At 37.6% G+C, this 19,861-nt stretch overlaps 2 protein-coding genes across 5 annotated transcripts in view; both read left to right on the top strand.

Moving 5' to 3' along the window:
* The first annotated feature begins 245 nt into the window (after window positions 1–245).
* On the top strand, window positions 246–9,907 carry cuedc1b (CUE domain containing 1b). Of its 4 annotated transcripts, XM_027998992.1 has the most exons (12): window positions 246–430; window positions 1,288–1,917; window positions 3,249–3,373; window positions 4,306–4,344; window positions 4,951–5,077; window positions 6,319–6,577; window positions 6,904–6,960; window positions 7,158–7,238; window positions 7,327–7,414; window positions 8,274–8,332; window positions 9,093–9,159; window positions 9,513–9,907. In XM_027998992.1, exons 2-11 carry the CDS (start codon window positions 1,606–1,608, stop codon window positions 9,155–9,157), a joined length of 1,212 nt encoding a protein of 403 aa, XP_027854793.1. In that variant the 5' UTR covers window positions 246–430; window positions 1,288–1,605; the 3' UTR covers window positions 9,158–9,159; window positions 9,513–9,907. The 4 variants fall into 4 exon arrangements, with proteins under 4 accessions (XP_027854793.1, XP_027854794.1, XP_027854796.1 ...); XM_027998993.1 differs by lacking the exon at window positions 246–430 and having other exon boundaries at window positions 1,606–1,917; window positions 6,322–6,577; XM_027998995.1 differs by lacking the exons at window positions 246–430; window positions 4,306–4,344 and having other exon boundaries at window positions 1,606–1,917; window positions 6,322–6,577.
* A 4,209-nt stretch (window positions 9,908–14,116) lies between these two features.
* Window positions 14,117–19,861, top strand: part of nf1a (neurofibromin 1a) — an 81,333-nt gene continuing 75,588 nt past the window's right edge. The window contains exons 1-2 of the mRNA XM_027999688.1: window positions 14,117–14,384; window positions 18,847–18,990. Of these exons, the coding sequence (XP_027855489.1) occupies window positions 14,325–14,384; window positions 18,847–18,990 (204 nt within the window). The 5' untranslated portion in view covers window positions 14,117–14,324. The remainder of the gene's footprint in view (window positions 14,385–18,846; window positions 18,991–19,861) is intronic.

Here is a 19,861-nt window from a genome sequence, read left to right as displayed (position 1 = left end):
CTCAAGTCTCATTTTACCAGCTCAGTTTCAGTTCTGCTTATGGAGCAGATATAGTGTACAGTATACTGTATATATAAGCAGATATACAGTATACTGTATATATAAGCAGATATACAGTATACTGTATATATAAGCAGATATACAGTATACTGTAGTCTGCTTATTAGAATACAGAGTACAGAACACTCGCGTGCAGTAGGTGGCGGTAAGCACCTTGAAGTTGTTTGCGATCCGCCATAATAGGACAGAAGAAAGAAAAAGAAGAAGAAGACGAAAAATAGAGGAACTGCCATAACACCTGAAAGGGTTCATGCTATAGACATTACAGTGGTGTTGGAATTAAAGGATTTATTATTTGACATCACAACCAGACCTACTGAGGCTCTTCCGTACGTCGCGTGCCAGCCTCCCTGTCTTGGCTCAATAATCAGTGAGTAATCCAAATAACTTAGTAACGATCGCTAGCACTGGATATTTATTTGATAGCGGTGATTTGTTGCTTTTGAAAACATAAAACCACAAGAAGTCATTTTCATTGTCGTGTATGATTATGCCAACAGCTTTGGCCTCGCTATGCAACAACTTAGTACCGACGGATCGGACCCACAGACACAAGTTAGCTGCTGGAGCTAAGGTGTGATTGCTGAAAGCCTTGACTGTTGAACGGCTGCTGGCAGCTAATGTTGTGCGGAGGGATCGATGTCGAATATTTCACGTTTTGTCTTGTTGGAACATCATCTTCCACTGTTTCGTTTTGTGAAGAAAAGTTTGAAACCTCGAGCCACTTACCATTAACATGAATTTTCCCAATTTCTTAACATTTAAGTAAAAACACACAAATTTAACCTGGACAGGAGCGGGTATCCTAAGGGAATAAAGAAGCCTTTAGGTCATAGATAAATAAAAATGAATTTGCACATTTTAGACTTCGACTTGCGAAACAATTTTCATCGTATACATTTTCAATAAAGTACAGTGAATTTTCTGGTTGCTGTAACTTGCCGGAGAAAAGGTTTATTCAAGCAACAGCTGTTAAGAGTGCTCTGACGGACATTTAACTTTTTATTTAATTATTTATTTTATTTCAATATCAGATGGCCTGTCAGTGTATCGGTGGTAAATCTTTTGTCCAATGAATATTATTTATGTGCTGGCTTCAGCTTACCAAAAGTATGAGTATGTATTTTCATAAAAGTACTAGTAGAGTAGTATGCATTGCCTCTGTTGGAGAAAATGATTTTTGTGAAGTGTCTGTGTAATGAGCACCATTTCTCTCTGTCTCTTTAGGTGATGACTCTCTTCTCTCCCAGTCCTTGAAATCTGCAGCACAACACTAACAGCCTCTTTAAAACTACTAAGATGGACATTTAATTTTTCCCAAAGAGCAAAATGACCGTCACAGTCTTTTAGTGGAAACTGATAAACAATGCTGGAAAAATCATGGAAGATTAAATGCAACCTATCGATTTTCTTTTTTCTTGTAAATTTGATCTTTTAAGTCATAATTAAATAATTTTCTTTTTAAGCCACTTCCCTTTGGGGATCAATAAAGTCTACTCTGGTTCCGATTGGGTTGGCAGCACCCGAGACAGCCAATCTCAAAGGATGACCAGCCTGTTCAGGCGGAGCAACAGCAACAAAGGCTCTGAAAGCAGTGGAGGTAGAGATGGGGGCGGCACTACTAGTGGGCAGCTCAACAACAGCAGGCCGAACCGGCCAGTCAGGCACCTGGAGTTCAATCAGGCCATGGAAGACTTCAAGACCATGTTTCCCTCCATGGACTACGAGGTGATTGAGTGTGTTCTGCGTTCCAACAAAGGAGCTGTGGACGCCACTATCGACCAGCTGCTTCAAATGAGCATTGAAGGACATCACTCAGACGATACCTCGGACTCAGATGACAGCATCCCAGCAGAGGTCAGGAAACTGTTCTGAGGTCTAAATCTCCCTAATCCAACCAACACAAAGGCAAATATATGTTATGCTGGGATAACTGGGATAACTTTCTTGTCCCAGTTTTGCTTTAAAGGTTGTGATAGTTTGCGTGTGACCACATTACCAAAACACTCAAATTTAATTAATGTTAATCTAAATGGAGTTTTTGCTGGTAGTTCAGATCTACATCCTCCGATGGCGGCACAATTTCAGTTTACCTGACATCTTGCGAAGGCACCAAATTAATTTATCAGCTGGAGTAAAGGGACGAATGAGGTCTTTGGTTTCGAAATGAATAAAACGACATCATCACCATATGCTAAAAGTTTGTGAGGAATACCTTGATGATATATCGGCAATATATCAACAACTCGTCGTTTATGGGCAGCTAAAGATTCTAGAGCCAGGAAAAAAATAAAAGGAGAAATAGGATCTCCTTGATGTCTGCCTCTATAAGCAAAAGGGTTTTGATATATGCAGTTACTGATGCCATTGGTTGTTTGTACAAAACTCTAATCCAAGTGATGAAATACTCATCAAATCAAATCTAAATTTAGATAGCACTGTGAACATGTAGGTTCCAGGTCCTTTAAAGCCAGGTCTGCCAAGATGTCTGCCTCCACAGCATGGACAGAGTCTGAATGAGCCCTGATTGTAGTTTCTAGTTCCGTTTTCTGTTTTGGATTCTGTCTTACCCAGTGCAGTTTTCAGCTGTTGAACTTTATTCATGTGCAACTTTGCTGTTGTTGCCAAATTTGTCCATTAGTTCTCCTCATAGTCCGCTAATAACTGCAGGCATCTTGTCTTGGCATTAGCTTCCTCAGGATCGGTTTAGTATAATTTATTTATGCATATTCCAGTATTAATCTTGCATGGGTTTTGACTTAAGAACCTGAGCTCAACTATCTAAACAATATAGTTTTATCACAGTGAATTTATGGTTTCATGGAGGGTTTGGGTCCATTTGAACAGCATTATAGCTGCAGCATGCCGCTTTTACAGAAATGCTTTTTTCTCGTAAATGTTAAAACTTTCACCATGTTGTGACGTTATTGTATGAGACAGATAATCTGTAAAAAAAAATAGAAATATAAAAAATGCATCGCTCCCAGTCAAGAACAACCAGAGCCAGGAAAACCACCTAGGCACTATCAATAATATTTGTGTACGTTCTGCTCAAGGGACGAACAGAAGTAGATCGCAGAAAAGTGGAAATAAAAGTAGTGTCCTTAATGGCATTGTTCATTTGTTTTTATTTGTTTGATAAAATAATTTTTTAAGATTAGAAAGTTGGCCTTGTATTTGTTTTTCAGATTCTGGAGCAGACCCAGGAACCCGACAGCTCAGATGAAGAACCACCTCCAGTTTACTCTCCTCCGAAATCCAACATGTACTCTGACTGGAAGCAACCAGAGACACACAAAGTGTCTCCTCCACAGTAAGAACTTGGGACTGCTTCTGCACCTGTGCAGAATACACTATAAAACTAAGATCAATATGTGTTCTACGGAACACAGGGACTCGATATATAAAAACAGATTTGCACTAATGTGGAAGAAGGCCAAATAAGAAAACAAAAATGAGATTTTTTGTACTTTATTTTTTAATTCACTACTTGTATTTCAAGAGATGTGTAAAAAAGAAATCTGGAAACCTTACAGACTATAAAACCAATAACTAGAAATTCAAAGACGCCCCGCCTTCTTCAAATCTAATAAAATTGGTGTCAAATGTTTGTGCAGTAAGAATTTTTACTTGTGCTGCTATGATTTTAAATATATTACTAAAAGAATTTCCAGAGGTCATTCAAAGCAAAAGCAGTGTGAATGAAAATTATTGCTGGACAAACCAGCACAAACCAGTAGCTGAGTTGATTGAGACCAATTGTGTTAGATTTTTGAACTGTGAGCGGCTGTGGTTGACTTCTTATGACCTCTGGAAACTTTTTTTATTAGTATTTTGCTGCACATAACCAGCACAATCCTAACACAAACATTGACACCAATTTTGTTAGATTTGGGATAGAAGGGGGGAGTCTGTTTGACCTTTTGACCTTTAAACTTTCATTAGTGCCTTCAAATAGTTCGACCAGGGCCTGCTGTCCAGGTCGGCAAGCTGATTGCTCTAAGCGAACAAAATGCCACAACTGTCGTCTTGCGTCTACATCAATGGGAAGTGATTTTGCCACTTCACATGAATGAATGAATGAATTCATTGTCACCATACTGCCTGGCAGTGAGCGTCGGTTCGTTAATGGCAGCCTTGGGGAATCTACAATTCGCAGATTCCTTCAGCAGAATTCTGAATACGCCACTATTTGGTATACAAATACTCATCATATGTTCTGAATTCTGTTGCCGTTTTTATTAGGAGCCATCCTGGAGACCATGGTGTGGATGGAAGTTTTGGGTATGTTGCCTTTGTCTGTACATGAATGTGTCTGGGCTCAGAGGCTGTGCAGGGAAAACAGTTCATGGATGAACTGAGAGAGTCTAGCATCATGTAGTTACATATGTACAGCTGAATTCCAGTTACAAAAAAGGTTTAGAGACCATTTAAAAAATTGGAAAGGTTAAGGCTCCACACATTCTCCAGCTTTTGAAGATAACTTTTCTTTCCCCTTCACTACCAAGCAAAATTGCTGGGGTATTGTTGTCTGTACCGGAGTTGATTCTGAAGAAATGGAATGACATCATTTTAACACTTGCGCTCATTTAGCATTGATTTTTTTGTTGTTTTTGAGACAGTCATGGCAACCTGCTGCAAAGCAAGCAGTCTATAATCTCAGGGAAGCTCAGGATTAGAAAGTAAATAAGTCTTTATCCAAAAACCACCCCCAAAAGTTCAGAGAGTGATTTATGAAATCCTCCTTAAAAGATTATTACGAGCGAGTCTGGCAGCCTCGAAGACATTTACTTTTCAATTCACAACCTGAACTTTGTCAAGTTTTAATTGTAACACAAAAGAGGAGAAGCCGATGATGTATGCTAATGATTTGTTGGTGGGCTATCCTAGATCGGAGAGCCATGTGCCAGCAGATGACCAGCAAGTTCGAATCTACAGGAACTGGAACCCCCCGCTGCTCGGAAATCTTCCAGAGGACTTTTTGAGGATTTGGCCTCGGCAATCAAACAGTGTGAAGGTACTGTATTATTTTGTTCAGAAATTACTTACAAACAATTAAAACTTTTGATGAATGAAAAATGTTTTGCAAAAGTGATGTATAATGTTTTCTGTTGTTCTTTTGTTTTGGGTATTTTTACCCTTTTGGCTCGTACACATCTTTTCTCCTGAAATGTACATTAAATGAACATTTTTAGCAACATTTTAATGACTTTACTTTAAAGTGGATATATCATGCTTTTAAATCCTTCCTTTTCACATGTGAGTCTCTCACTTATAGTCTATATAAAGTAGAACTTCTTGGACGAGGGGGAAAAAATTGCAGCTTCACAAAAGTGATTAGCCAGAAGTCATGACCCTGTTTAGTAAATGCGTCATAGACAAGAAAAACGTGATGGCGGATAGAGAAAATTGAAAAGACTGAAAGATATAACCCAAAAAGAATATAAAGATATCTATGCAGCATTAGGGGAGAGTAAATTACATTTTTTGAACTACTAGACACTCAAAGTACACAAAAACATTTCTTTAAAAAGTGAATTTTGCATTATATGTCCTCTTTAAAGTCTGACTGCACTTTGAACCAATCTAGTTATTTTGCTGATGTAGTTTTAAATGTATTGTTGCTTAGTAGTCAGAATTGAAGAATGGATTTAGAAGTTTCTCTAAAATTGTACTATTTTTATGTCTCCTGGGTGACTTCAAATCAATACACATGGTAGAAAACATTACTCAAAATAATGGTTTTAATTTTAGTCGGTAGCACTTTATTTGAAGGGGTGTGTATAAGACTGAAACAACACTGTGGTTAATGTTTGACTGTTGTCATGAAGTGTCATTCGGTCAATTATGACTTTTAATGTAAAGTCGCACTAAAAGTTGCATTAAATGCCTATTAAAAGTGTCAACTTAGCATTTTTCTGTAAATAATGACATTTTAAATGAAAAGTTCTATTAAAACTTGCATTGAAAGTCCAATAAAAGTGTCAACTTTGCATTAAAAGTGTAATTATTTGCTGAATGACACTTTATGACAACAGTCATAAACATTCATGAAGACCATTCATGTTCATAACAGGTGTTATATGATGTTTATGACAGTGTTGTGCCAGTCTTATGCACACCTCTGCAAATAAAATGTTACCTTTTAGTCTCACCAAACTCTTTTCTTTTTGGAAAACGTTGCTAAAGTTGCTCTATCATTCAAACTGAACTGGTATTGCTGACACATTATGCCGGATAAACTTGTCTTTATTTCAGCAGCACTCGCAAAGCAGTCCATCTCAGGCCTCTTCAACCTCCTCAGTGTCTGTGTCCTCAACAAATCAAAGAACAGCTCAGGCCGGTTCTGTGTTTGGAGCGACTTTGACTGCTGAGGGTCCTGATATGACAACGGGATTACAAGAGAACACACTGATGCAGTATTTGGAAGACGAGCGCATAGCCCTGTTTCTGCAGAATGAGGAGTTTTTGAAAGAGCTGAAGCGTAACCATGAGTTCCTCGTTGCCTTAGAGAGAGGTATCACTTACTGTTGTTTATGATTGAGAAAATCTTCCTTAAGTGTTTGTAATTTTGAAAAGCTAACCTGAAAGGAGTTTCAAATGCCTCTGGTTTGGGTTATGTCTTTTATTATTAATGTAAAAGTGCACAGCAAAATGAGCATGGTATATAGGGCTGGCCTATAAAGGTGGTGGATTTTTCACTACAGTTAACAGTGAAAGTTGTAACACAAGGGCATTTTCCTTGGTACAACTTTATTTGGAAGTTGAATCAATATATATTGGAATATCATATGAGGGTATTCAGTACATCAATTGTCTCCTCTCTGTCTCTCTTTATTTCAGATGGGTTGAAGTTTGGATCAAAGTCCAGGCATTTATCAAGCCTGGACACTTCCACAGGTAGCAGTCAGTCAGTGTACAGATCACTTGTGTACTTAAACAGGAACGGACCAAAGTTGTTCATTCCTGGTTCCATATATGCTCATGTATTAACACTAATATAGAGTTTTGTACAAACATCATACTGTGAACAAATGTGAACTATTTCACATGTATGTCTGTAGTTCCACATTACAGTATGGGTCCTTTGTGTGCAGGGGAGAGGTATTCAGCAGATTCACAGGACCCTCCCTCAGATGACGCACTATTCAGAGACAAACTCAAGCACATGGGTAAATGTAAGTTCGACTTACAACTGTTAAACAACTGTGTTGGCCGTGGAAGCATTTGTTTGTGTTTATGATGTTCTACCTTTTGCAACTTCAGCAACAAGAAAGAAGCTCTTTGAAATTGCCAGAACATTTTCTGAAAGGACAAAGAGGAGAAAGTCTAAAAGAAAGACTCTCACACACTTATATCCTTCCTGTGACGTCACGTGGTTCTAATATAAAGTTGGTGGTTTTATTCTGTGGTGGGAATCTGAGGGAAAATAGTCAATATAGATTTATTAAAGTGTCGCTGACATGATGTGGGAGGGATGCTTTAATTGTCAATTGTTTACGTTTATGCTACATCATTCACTTACAATTAAGTTTTTAGAAATAAAACACTGATTGAATGCAGATATGTTTTTAAACTTAGCCCTGTGATGAGCTAGCTGGACGACTCCTTTACAGGACGTGATGTAACGAGGGTAATATCCAGTATGCCGCCATGTTAGCAAGCTGTTTGTTTTTCTTAATTATGCCAGTGAACACATAAGTCTGTCCTCCTTCCCAAAAGATCCAAACCTCAAGTAAGATCATAATACAACATAGATTTATTAAAGTGTCGATTGAAAATACAGAGGCAATACTTGTTTGTATACGCAGCGCACAACTTGACTGCAGAGAGAGCCATCCTTAGACTCGCTGGTTGCCGTGGTTACCCACCGTAGTGGTTTTGTTCAAACATTAAGTAGCATGCTGTCAGCATACTCCAACTTATTATCACAGCATAGTAAAAATAAGTTATGCTACCGAATGAACATTAGTGAAAGGGAAACATCATAAAGACCCAAACGCGCTGCATGCAGGTGAGCGGATAACTGAGGAGGAAACGGCTCAGAGCGAGACGAAGAGACGCTGTATGGAAAATAAAACCTCCGACATCTGCACCAGATACCAGGCAAAGACAGGCGACCTGTGCCTAATTGTAAATAGTTTCAGTTAGTTTTGTTTTCACGTTTCTTTGTTTTTTTAAGTTTTGTTTTTTTTAACTAAGCTTGTGTTCAGATTGGGCACAGCCGACTCTACAGCAAATCTCCTTGAAGATATCGAGGCAAACCCCAGTGGTGAGCATTACCAATCTTCAGTTTTGTCTTTGTACGTTGCTGGTGGTCTACCTTTACTTAGGCGGATATCTCGGGTTAAAATGAAAGGATCAAACCTAAAACTTTTCTCCATCTTTCTGTTCTACATTTACAGCATTTTTATCAGGTGTTATACATTTCTTTAAAGTGCTTTAGAAATAAAGTGCTATGGTATGGTACATCAATTTAACATGAACTGTGTCCTTTGGACAACTCCTGTCCAATTGTGGGCCCTTTGTCACAGTCCACAGAAAACAATGATCAAGTAAAAAAAAAAAGTTACATTTTATCTGAAGTGGTGTGCGTAAGACTAACATGACACGGTCCTAAATACGACATAAGACCTGTTATGAACATGAAGGAGTCTTTATGAATGTTTGACTGTTATTATGAAGTGTCATTTTGTGTATAATAACACTTTTAATGCAAAGTTTCATTTAAAGTGCCAACTTTGGATCTTTTAGTAAATAATGACACTTTAGTGCAATGATGGCACTTTTAATGGACTTTTAATGGACTTTTAATGCAACTTGGCAGTAAAAGTGTCATTATTTACCTAATGACAATTCATGACGACACTCACAGACGTTCATAAAGACTCCTTCATGTTCATAACGGGTGTTATGTCATGTTTATGACAATGTTATGTCAGTCTTATGCACAGCTCTTCAAAAAAAAAAAGACTTGAAATGTTCACTATAAGTAGATGTGAAACATTTTTGTTGCTTTTATGTTTGTTCAGAGGAAGACGGTAAGCCAAGAAGAGGTGTCCTTCAGGAAGACAAACAACTTGACAAGCCAATATGATGGTAATACACTTTTTTATCCAATGTTTTTGAAAAATTAACTTTGTGTAGTTATAAAGACTACATATCAGTGATGGCAAAAAAAAGTGTGACCTATCATATTGAAAACCACTAATAGTTCTCTACACAGAGCTAAAAACTTTATCCCCACTGCTGTGTTGATTTAAACGTCTGTAAGTCAACTTGTGAGATTGTGACCTCTTAGTTTCTTGTGATTTTCTGTCCTATTTTCTTTGTCTGTTGCTGAAAGTGTTTGTTTTAGTTACATCCTAGGAATTTACAACTCCAATAGCAAAACTCAGCATTCTCCATTCTCAAACATCCTAATGAGATATTTTGTTTTCCTTCTTATTTAGTTCTCCCAAGTGTCTGGATAGACAAAGTCAACAGATGAAGTGACGGATCTGTCGGCTGTCAGCGGTGAATACCTTCCACTTCTTGATGCCCTTTTCTTGTTACAGTTAGGATAATTCTGGATACAACCTTAATCTGTTAGCTCTGTATTTGACACAGGATCCTAATCATGTATTACTTTGAGAATTCAATGTCTTTTTTCAAGTAGTTCTGATCAATTCTTGATCAACATTAAACCAGACACGTTTTAAACACTTTCTGAGAGTTGGACTTAGAAGTACAGCTCATTATTTAGATCTTCTCAAATAATGCAAAGGCTTTCAGTGTCATAAGATCTTCTCTAATTTTTACGAATGTTTTCAACTGAAATGACTGAAAATAAAATTTCTTAACTTCACCGTTGTGCACAGCGTTATATTTTCTTTGAAAGTTTGTTAAAGGTGTAATTGTGGATTTTACAGATTTGTTTTAACGTGATCAAATGTTGTTTGCTGGAAATTTCAGTATTCCATTACGCTGAGATCAGGATAAATGTTGCGCTTGCACCAAAAACCTGCAGCACAATATTTTACACACAACACAGCACGCACAAAAATGAACGTTGTGTGAAAGTGTTGCTCCCACAAGGCTGTGACTCTGGAGTGATTACAAACTAATGCTGCTTATACTGGTAGCTTCCTTCTATTATAATAAAAACTGATTTCATTACATGCCTAATTCTGATATTTAAAATATACCTAAAAACACCTTGATTAACTTGGGGAACCTTAAAATTGATTAAAGACTTAACACTTTTACTGCATTAAATATTTTCGACAGGTTCACACCTATCAAAAGTTATATAGTTTTTTATATTTTGTCAAAAAAAAAAAAACAGATTTTTTTTTTTTTTTAAAGAAAAATCTGCATTATGCAATATTTCCCCCACACAAAAAACATCTGAAGTAGAATATTTTAGATGTTCTAAAATATTATATGGGTAAAATATGGGTGTTTTTGGCCTTGATTAAGTTGAAAGTTAAGATACATTTTTATGTGTTATTATCTTTGGAGCAATGAAAGTTTCAAAGTAAAAACTGACACTTTTATCCTTTGTGAGACAAAACGGTACATCTTCTCAAACTGTACTAAAAAAAATCTACATTTATATATTTTATTTCCACTTTCACTGCATTAAATGTTTTCAGCAGCTTTAGACCTATCCATAGATATAGGATTTTTCATATTTTTAAAATCTAAATCTTTTCTATGTTTTATGCCTGTTTTGGCCAAAAAAAGAGAGGTCATTTTAAAGAAAAAAACATTTAAAATATTTTCCAAAAATAAACTCTAAAGTGGAGTACTTTATATATGGGTGTGTTAGCCTTGACCAAGTTGAAAATTAATAACAGCACAGATTTGTATGCATTTTTTTTTTTAGCGCAACAAGAATTAAAAGTAAAAACTGATGCATTTAGCCTTGGTGACCCAAAATGGTACATCTTACAAAACTGTAATAAAAATTACAGTTTTATAAGACGTTCACGCGTGATTTCATTGGCTCATAGTAGTACGTCAGTGTCTCATGAAGCAGCTGCTGCTCACTGGACTACGTGGGAGATGCTATCTGTCGCGGCCGCAGACACGTTCAGCTGGTCGCACATTTTGAAAGTGGGAACTGGCCAGGTTCCTCATTCCTGACCCTAACCCAAACCTGACCCTGGTCTTGGGCCACAGCTGACCCTAGACTAGCCTTAGACCAAACCAGGAAATCTGTCAGATCCCCATCACTCCTTCCAGTGTGGTAGGAGGTGTTCAAACCTACAATCACAACCAGGTTTCCATTTTCACTCCAGACTTAACTTCACCCCTTTCCACCATCCACCTTACTGCCGTCAAGGGGTTGAACCGTTTCCCTGAGTGAGGGGGAAAAACACTTGCGGGGATTTTATGGAGTTCAATATTTCAAGGACTTGTATTTACAAAAACTATTTTTTGTAAATATTATGTAATACATTTCTCTATATTTTGCGCCATGTGGTTGTCTGTGTGTGTTTACAAAGTTCCACTTCCCTCAAGTAGCCAATCCAAGAGTCTTCTGATCTAGCCTCATTATTAACCAATTCATATAAATAATATTCCAAATAAATATTCATATATGTAATATATGTTGCACATGTGCGACAGACTGGCGACCCGTCCAGGATGTACCCCGCCTCTCACCCGGAACGTTAGCTGGAGACAGGCACCAGCTTCTCCCAACCCCACTAGGGACAAGGGTGTAAGAAAATGGATGGATGGATGGATGTTACACATGCATTTTGGAAGGCAATAGAACTATGTCGGTATTGAAACTTGATGACATGAAGGGGCTTGTGGTAATATCACCACACCTATTAACTGTTTCTTGTTAATAAAACCAAAGCTTAGATTAATTTGGTTTTCATGGGAAAGTTATTTAAAAGCGCTATCAAAAATATGTGGTAATAATGTGAGTCAATGGGACAGAAGGTGTTAAGTGTGTACAAAGTGCATATCTTTTGTTCTACATACCTTACATTGAAAGGGACAAAGAAATAAAAAAATTAAAAAATAAAAAGTCCTGGCCAAGATTCATAGAATTCACAATTATTCTGACTGAGATATTGAGAATCAAAAAAGCAGTAAAGCAGGATGTCTCATTTTGGGCAGCCAAGGTGACTCAAGAGTTAATTCAATAGCAAATAGTAGCTTTGCTGTGGATTACGTGATTTAGCAGCTGGTCACTTTGAAGAACGGACAGCAATAAAGAGGAGAGGAACGGTGAAGCTGTGGTCAGCTTTCTGATGGAGCTGCAGTTTTATCCCACAGTGTGAAACACCAGAAATACATAATGTTACCTTGTGATGTTAATTTTATTGTTCCTTTGGATTTAAGATATAAAAAATAAAGTTCATGTGTAGCTATTGCATTGCCTAAGTACAAAAGGTTGCACATTAAAAAAAAGTGCCAGAATGTAATTACATATGTATAGAGGAATAATAAACTGAATCTTTATCATTATGTTTAGGCCAGCAATGAGTTTCTATAAGATAAAATGAAATATGTGGGTTCAGTTAACTCCAACAGAACTTCAACCTCCAGGTTCTCCGTTGCTGAGTGCCAGCTGCTGTGCGCTCACGTCCACAGTGAGGAACGCGGACCATCTTCTGAGGTAAGCGTGATGTACATCTAGAAAGAAAAGAAGTTAACAGTTGATGTCAGTGGGAATGTACAGAAACGCACTGCATTCAGCGGAGGAAAAACAAAAAAAGGCATAATCTCATAATTACTCGATCAGGATCTCGTGAGAAAATATCTTTCAACAACTACAATGTTAAACAAGCTACTTGAGCTCAAACAATTTGAGGAAACTGATTGCCTCAGTTTAGGTTTATTGAACTAAACAATTGAGTTTCAAAAATATTAAATGTAAGTACATTTAACTCATATTTTCTGTGAGCAGTAAGGAGAAGGGAGAGTTATAGTGCCAGTTTATTATGGAAAGTGAACTATAAGTGTCCTACACTCATAATGTTATTACGAGTTTAATTAACTATTAAATTGAGTTTAAATTACTTAAAACGTGTTGATTGTACTCATCACTGAATCAGTTACTTAGATGGTAAATTTGATTTAAAGAAGATCCAATTCAGCAAAGTTATTCAGCCTCATTGGTCTGATATAATTATAACATTCTAGTTGTCACAACTTCCAGGTACTCAATTCATTTGAGGAAACCGAATGCCTAAAACTGTTTAAGTTACCTTAACCCAATACAAACAGACATATTATACTACAATAAAACGAAATAAGGACTTTACTCAAAAGAAAATATGCAAACTTGCTTAAGAAATAGTTTTCAAAACTTAAAAATTTAGGTATTTGCAAGTTGTAAATAATTTAGTAACATTGACTTGTGCAATTTTAGTGAGCGTGACTTAAGCTAACTTCCTAAATCAGTGAGAATATTGTAATTACTTCACACTGATTTGTGATAAAGGGGCCAGCAGTGACGCATCAAGCTTCATTTCCTGTCCTTTCCTCCTTCAGATCTACCTTCCAGTCTATTGGCGGCGGTAATGCGCTTCAATTAGTTTACTATCCGCCAATAAAAGAAGAAGAAGGAGACGCAAGCTACCGCCCTCTTTCTAAGCAACGGTGTTCTTATAGAACAGATATCTGGCATTTAATTACTGAAAATATCCTGACGAGAAACGAGCATTTAGTTCCTAAAACAACTGCGGAAGTAGACCAAAGTAGCTCTCCTTCAAAGTAAATTAAGAGAACTACTAACATGAATCACAGTTGCGTTTTTAATAATAGCTAACGCCAGTGTTATTAATAATGTCCTTTTTCACTGTAACTGAATACGTTTGGTCTGTTCAGCCATATCCTTTAATATCCGTCACATACAAAAATATATTTCATGAGAAACATAATGGGGGGGGGGATCTGAAGAAATTAGTACAGAATTGGAGTGGCTTCTGTTCTGCTTAAGATGCAGTATGATCATTTCAAAAATAATAAATGTATTCGAGCACCAAAATCCCGTAAACAGCAGGGTCAAGTATTTGCCTGGAAGCCATTAGTTTCAGCTAACTTGATCCAACGCCTCCCTTCAGTTGACCGAAGAAGACTTCCGGTGGCTTGTCATGGCGGTGGATCCATGGTGAATCCAATAGAAAGGGGAAAATATTCGCCCGCTTTGTCCTTTCTAAGCCACCCAAGTCATATTTTCATGGGGAAATACGTCTGTCCACACCGACTTTAAACCTCGGACTTCCCAACAGAGCTGTGTGTCCCCACGGCCGGCCATGGCGGCTCACAAACCAGTGGAATGGGTCCAGGCCGTGATTACCCGATTTGATGAGCAGGTAAAATGGGCTAATTGAGGTGGGCTAATTCAGCGGCTTTGTTGTAGCAGCACAGAGGTTCAGTCTTTAAACAGATGTTACATGCACATTGAGTTAGGAAGCGGTTTTCCAGCCGACTAAAGAAATCAACCCGTTTAAAACACTACAGCTGAGCTCGGTGCTGCTAACGTCGTTTCTTCCCAGCTCTCATGTTTCTCGCAGTTCAGCCGTCTTGGGGGAAAAAGCGGTCAGACTTAGAAAGATGTACAGTAAAACATCGTTACGGAAGTTTTAAAGATGATTGAGCAGAGTGGAGCTACTTGGCTAATTTTATTTGATCCCGGATAGCAAGCTAACAGTAGCAGGCCAAATGTACCAGCCGGTCGTAAACAAATGCCCTGCTAAAGTTCCTGCTGTGGAGTCCGAGCCAGTTTTGCTTCCTCCTCATATCTGAGCAGTTTAATGTTCAGATATGTGGGGCAACGTGAAGCTTAATGCTTCCTGTTAGCAGGTGAAACAACAAAGGTCTTTGCCTCTTTTTAAAGAAGCCGTTTTTTGACGTGTTCTTGGCATTGCTTCTGGAAAACACTTGGAAAAATGACAGTCGTAAAATCAGAGAGTGCTGACGTCGGTGTTCTAATCACTTATTAATGTCTTTGTTTTCAAAGCCGCTTAGAGTTTTTTTTTAAAGTGTTAATTGGAATAAATTATGGCTTGTTACTCAGATTTACCAGCTCAACTCGGATTACGGCAGTTAAGAGTTATTGCTACCCTGAACTCCAACTAAAGCCTTTCTGATATTTTGGTTAATCTTGGTGACATTATTTGTGACCTGAACAGTTTTATTTTCTTAAAGCTTTTTTGTTGTGAAGTTGGCAACATGTAGGTCTTTTTTAGTGTGTGTGTGTGTGTGTGTGTGGGGGGGGGGTACTTATGTGCTTGAGTTTGACTGTGGATCTTACCTTATATTTTCTAATACACAGCTCTATCTTGTCTCTGTGTACTCGGTATGGAGCGATTTATTGGGCAGCCGATTTCCTTAATTTTGGAGATCGGTGGATACTTACATGTGAAGTCGATCTTATCCACCAATCTTATCTTCCACAGCAAAGGTCTAAAAATCAACCACTGTCCTCTTCTGCTCTCCTGTGAGAGAAATTGACTGATACACGGGCCCATCATGTCTGCACGTTTTCAGTTAATAGTCACCCCACTGTTGAAAACTCAGAGACTTTTAAGCTATATTTAGCGACATTTCAGACAATAAAAAAGCAATATCAGCCAAAATTGGAATCAGGAGGTTAGGCTTTTGAAAAATTGGTAATTGATGATCGACTAGAAAACTGCAATTGGTGCACCCCTCCTTTTTACTTTCCTAGTAGTCATTTAGCTGCTCCTGTTTGGTTTTTTCTGCTTCAGCTCTTCTACTTAATAACTCAGGGCTTAAAGAAAGAAAGAACATATCTTTAAGCTTGGAAAACTACTCCGGATGAAAATAGTGCTACTTGTGAGATTAATTAGAGACCATGTCACATTCTTACTTTAGTTGGAACATTTATTGCCTTTCTGTTTAATTAATTACTTTTTGTTTATCATAGCTGAATTTGTGACCCTCTCTACTCCTTTCCTGTTCTCATCCTTCTCTGCTGCATCTCTCTCCATAGCAACAAGTTTGTTCAAATGAAGTAGTTTAACCTTTGTCTTTGCTGAGCTGGCATCTAAACTATTTACACTTTTTGATTTGTTGCCTCTTTCCCCAACTTTATGTGGTGCATTTTGGAGAACATTTTTCCATTTAGTGCCTCTATCTCTCGCCTGTTTGTTCTCACCAGAATCAGTTCCAAATTAACTGATTCTGCAGTAAATTAGCCAATTTTCAGAATGTCCTTTGTTGGTTTGGAGGACTGATGCTGCAGAAATCGACAATAAAAATATATATCAAGTGCTGCTAACGTCGTTTCTTCCCAGCTCTTATGTTTCTTGTAGTTCAGCCGTCTTTTACTAAGTGGCGTAGTAAAAGTAGTTAATGTGGCAAATATTGCATAAAAAACAATAAGAACTTGATGTTGACCAATAGGAGACAATTTTACTGTTGAAAATTATACAGAAATATTTTGTCTCTGTAAAATCAAATACGTTTGTGAAGTTCTTTGTATTGCTTGCAATCTTTGCACATTTACTCTGGCCAGTCATTTACATATTTCTATTTTTATTACTATTTTTTGCAGGATCAGTCTTCCATCATTCGTCTTCACTTCATCTACATTTCTGTGAATTTGTACATGAAGGTTTAATTACTGGATTTAGTGTTTGGAGTCCTTTGATAAAGCACTATATAATTTCAGGCACTTTATCATTTCTTGTTCAATTGTAGTGATGTTAGATAAAGCTTCATGATGCATTGAGGCTTTCCATCAAATTGCTCCACTCATGATCTGCCCAGCCTTGGTGCTTCATTTGCTCTACCGCGCCATCATGTGGACAATATATGTGTAACAGGCAACATGAGAATGAAGCTTTAATGTGAATAATTGAATGGTGTTTATGAGGCCAGCACATCAATTCTGAATATGGTCTGAATATTGTCATAATCTGTTTATGTTGCAATGACTGGATCGAAAAGAAAACTGGGAACAAACATTTTTCTGCTTTAAAATTTTTTTTTTCGTGCTATGCTTGGCTTCGGACAGTTTCTCTGTTTTGAGATGATTTCGTCCGATATAGCGAGCAGATGAAGCGCTTCATCTGCATTCTGTGCTTGTGTACTCAGAAATGCACCCGCAGTTTTATAGAAATTAAAATTTTCTGTCCTCCCCAATATTTAGGATTCTGCAGTTGCAGAGTGTTGCTGTATGTTTATATGCTGTCTTATTTTTGCATCTTAAATCGACTAAGCCGAGCGTGGGCATCTTGCTCCAGTATTAGTATTCTTGCCTTTATGCAGGGCTCTATAATGCCTCAGCAAAGATGAGGTCTTTTTTATTTCTTTAAAGTTCATTTAAACACAACAGACACTTCACCCTTTAAAACATCAGAAATTAGGAGAAAGAAATTAGACCACAGGAGCCGCTGTGTTGGGTTTTTGACATTATTATAAATGATTTTATTATTACTAAGTGCTGAGCATTTTATGAGGAGAGATCAAAATGTTGCCACACATGGAAAATTTTGGTCCATCGCAAAAAAAGGCTCTCAAATAAATTGCAAACACACATGCAATAAAATCTTTATACCAAAAAATGTGAAAAGGGAGGAAGGCAACTTTTTTTGCTCTCCTTTATTTCGATTCACAAGCAAACTGAGGAGCCAGTTCCTTGAGTCACATAGTATGGGCCCACTTGCAAGGCTTCAAACAGATTGTCTGCCTCATACTGTCATGCCTGCTCCATTAACACATGCCTTTATGGAACACAATCCAGCTCAAATATGCATGATTTTTAACACGTAAACAACACTTGATCGTTGTATACTTTCTGATGAACTGTGGGGTTAAACCATTTCTGACCTCACCTGGAATCAGATTTCAGGGTATTGCAGACTAAAACACAACAGATGAAAAATTGAAATTGATGAAAATGGGTTTATGCTTTTCTTAGAATTTTACAAAGCATTCCATCCTGTTACATTTGTCTTTAAAACTCATTTAGGATTTGGAGAAAAATTCTGTAATTTTATTATCTTATATGCTACATACTTACAGCTCTGTGACCCTAAGTCACGCAACAGGTAACATATTCAGCATTCAACTTCAAAGTTGTGGAAGTTTGCCATAATTATGTATAATGCCTGCAGAGATGCTGTCCATTCCAATTAAAAACTGTGGGACGGCTGGAATTGATGTAATGGGCCAGGCAATAATAAGTCCGTTGTAGGATGATACGACCCTTTTCTTGAAATGTGAAGATCAAATCCTCTTGGCTCTTTAAACCATGAACTTGTTTTCTAAGGCCTCTGAACTTCAACTAAGCTTAAAGCATAGCTGAGCTGTTTTCCCTGAAGACCATCCACTTCCACTATTTAACGTAAAAGAAGATTTGAAATACTTGGGAGTAGTGATGACAAGAATAAATCGGTGTCTGATGTGGTGAATATCTGGAACAATATTCATATGGTAAGAGTCTAAGTAGGATGAAGAGCCTCTCCAGATTTATCTACCCAACTTGTTCTCTTTCTGCATCGACGAAGATGATCATCCGCCGTCACTGGTGGCCATGGTTACTAGCGTGAGCATTCATGGCAGCCTCTGTTGTGGTGAACCAGCTGTAGCGCAAGAGAGAGAAAGTTGAAGACAGTGAGCAGCATGTTCACCTAGGTGATTGACAGCGCTCAGATGCTCCTCCTAGCTCTAATTGGTTGCTTCCGACGAAGCAGTAAATTTCTTCAGATGACAGCGGGTCTACAGAGAGGATGAGCAGCTCCATATTTTTCACAGATCTGTCTCATACTGTCACGACATTGACATTGTGTTCTTGTTTTCCTCCAGCTTCCTATTAAGGTTGGACATCAGAACACACACAGCAAAGTCAGCACAGACCACAACAAAGAATGCTTGATCAACATCTCAAAGTACAAGTTCTCCCTTGTTATCAGCGGCCTCACCACTATACTCAAAAATGTCAACAACATGGTAAGTGTTGCAGTAATCATAGTAATTGTTTGTGGAAAAAGCCAGTATTGGCAACAACAGATTTTTTTTCACTACTGTCACAATTACTGTTCTGCTGTTTCCAACTGACAGCATAGTGAACTTGATTGTCCTTGGTAGTCACATGCAGACTGGACTTGTTTAAAATAACTCAATGAAGAATTTTAGTGTACACATTTTTAATTGGAACAAGAAATGAAAGTCTTAGTATAGTCTTGTCATATTTCTAACAAGCTCAATACAAAAGCTTAGCTTGGTCAAGAAAAAAAGTGTTTTAAGTTCTTGGGAAATGTAGGATGAGCATATCGTAAGTTACTAACTCAAAGCTGCCAGAGAGCATGGCTAATAGTCCCCCCCCACATACAAATCATCTGCTTCTTATTAGGACATAGTGAAAGTTTTAATACCTGTGCACGGGATAAGCGTGTTGGATAACACCGGGTTACAAAAAAAATATTTTTTAGAAGTTGTCTATGTTTTTTCAACTGAATTAGGACTATTTTGCAACACTGAATCAAAAAATCACATCCATTTTTCTCAATCAGCTCAGGTTTTTATTCTAATCTGTTTTAGGGTCATGTTGATGAGCTGAATCCAAAAATCACATTGGTTTTGCTCAATTAGATCAACTTTCTGAACTATAGAGCAACATGAGCATCAAAATGCAGGACTTGTTCTCACATCTGGATCGGTTTCCTGAGAATCTGAGATCAGTGAGTGATGAGCAGGAGGAGAGATTCCATCAGGACAGGAAAGAGACGTGGTGTTCAATTCACATTTACTTACCCTTATCAGTGTTTATTATTCAATTTACAGAAATCCAAGTTTGTAACATTTAATTAATGCACTCTAA

This window comes from Xiphophorus couchianus, chromosome 18, assembly GCF_001444195.1.
Source record: "Xiphophorus couchianus chromosome 18, X_couchianus-1.0, whole genome shotgun sequence".
Classification (NCBI taxonomy): Eukaryota; Metazoa; Chordata; class Actinopteri; order Cyprinodontiformes; family Poeciliidae; genus Xiphophorus; species Xiphophorus couchianus.
This window is presented reverse-complemented; position numbering and strand designations above follow the sequence as displayed.

Excerpts from the sequence above, each read along its gene's own strand:
- cuedc1b (XM_027998992.1), top strand. The coding sequence starts at position 1,606 with ATGACCAGCCTGTTCAGGCGGAGCAACAGCAACAAAGGCTCTGAAAGC. Across the intron at positions 3,374-4,305 it reads CACAAAGTGTCTCCTCCACA|GAGCCATCCTGGAGACCATG; the intron begins GTAAGAACTTGG and ends CGTTTTTATTAG. Across the intron at positions 4,345-4,950 it reads GGTGTGGATGGAAGTTTTGG|ATCGGAGAGCCATGTGCCAG; the intron begins GTATGTTGCCTT and ends GGGCTATCCTAG.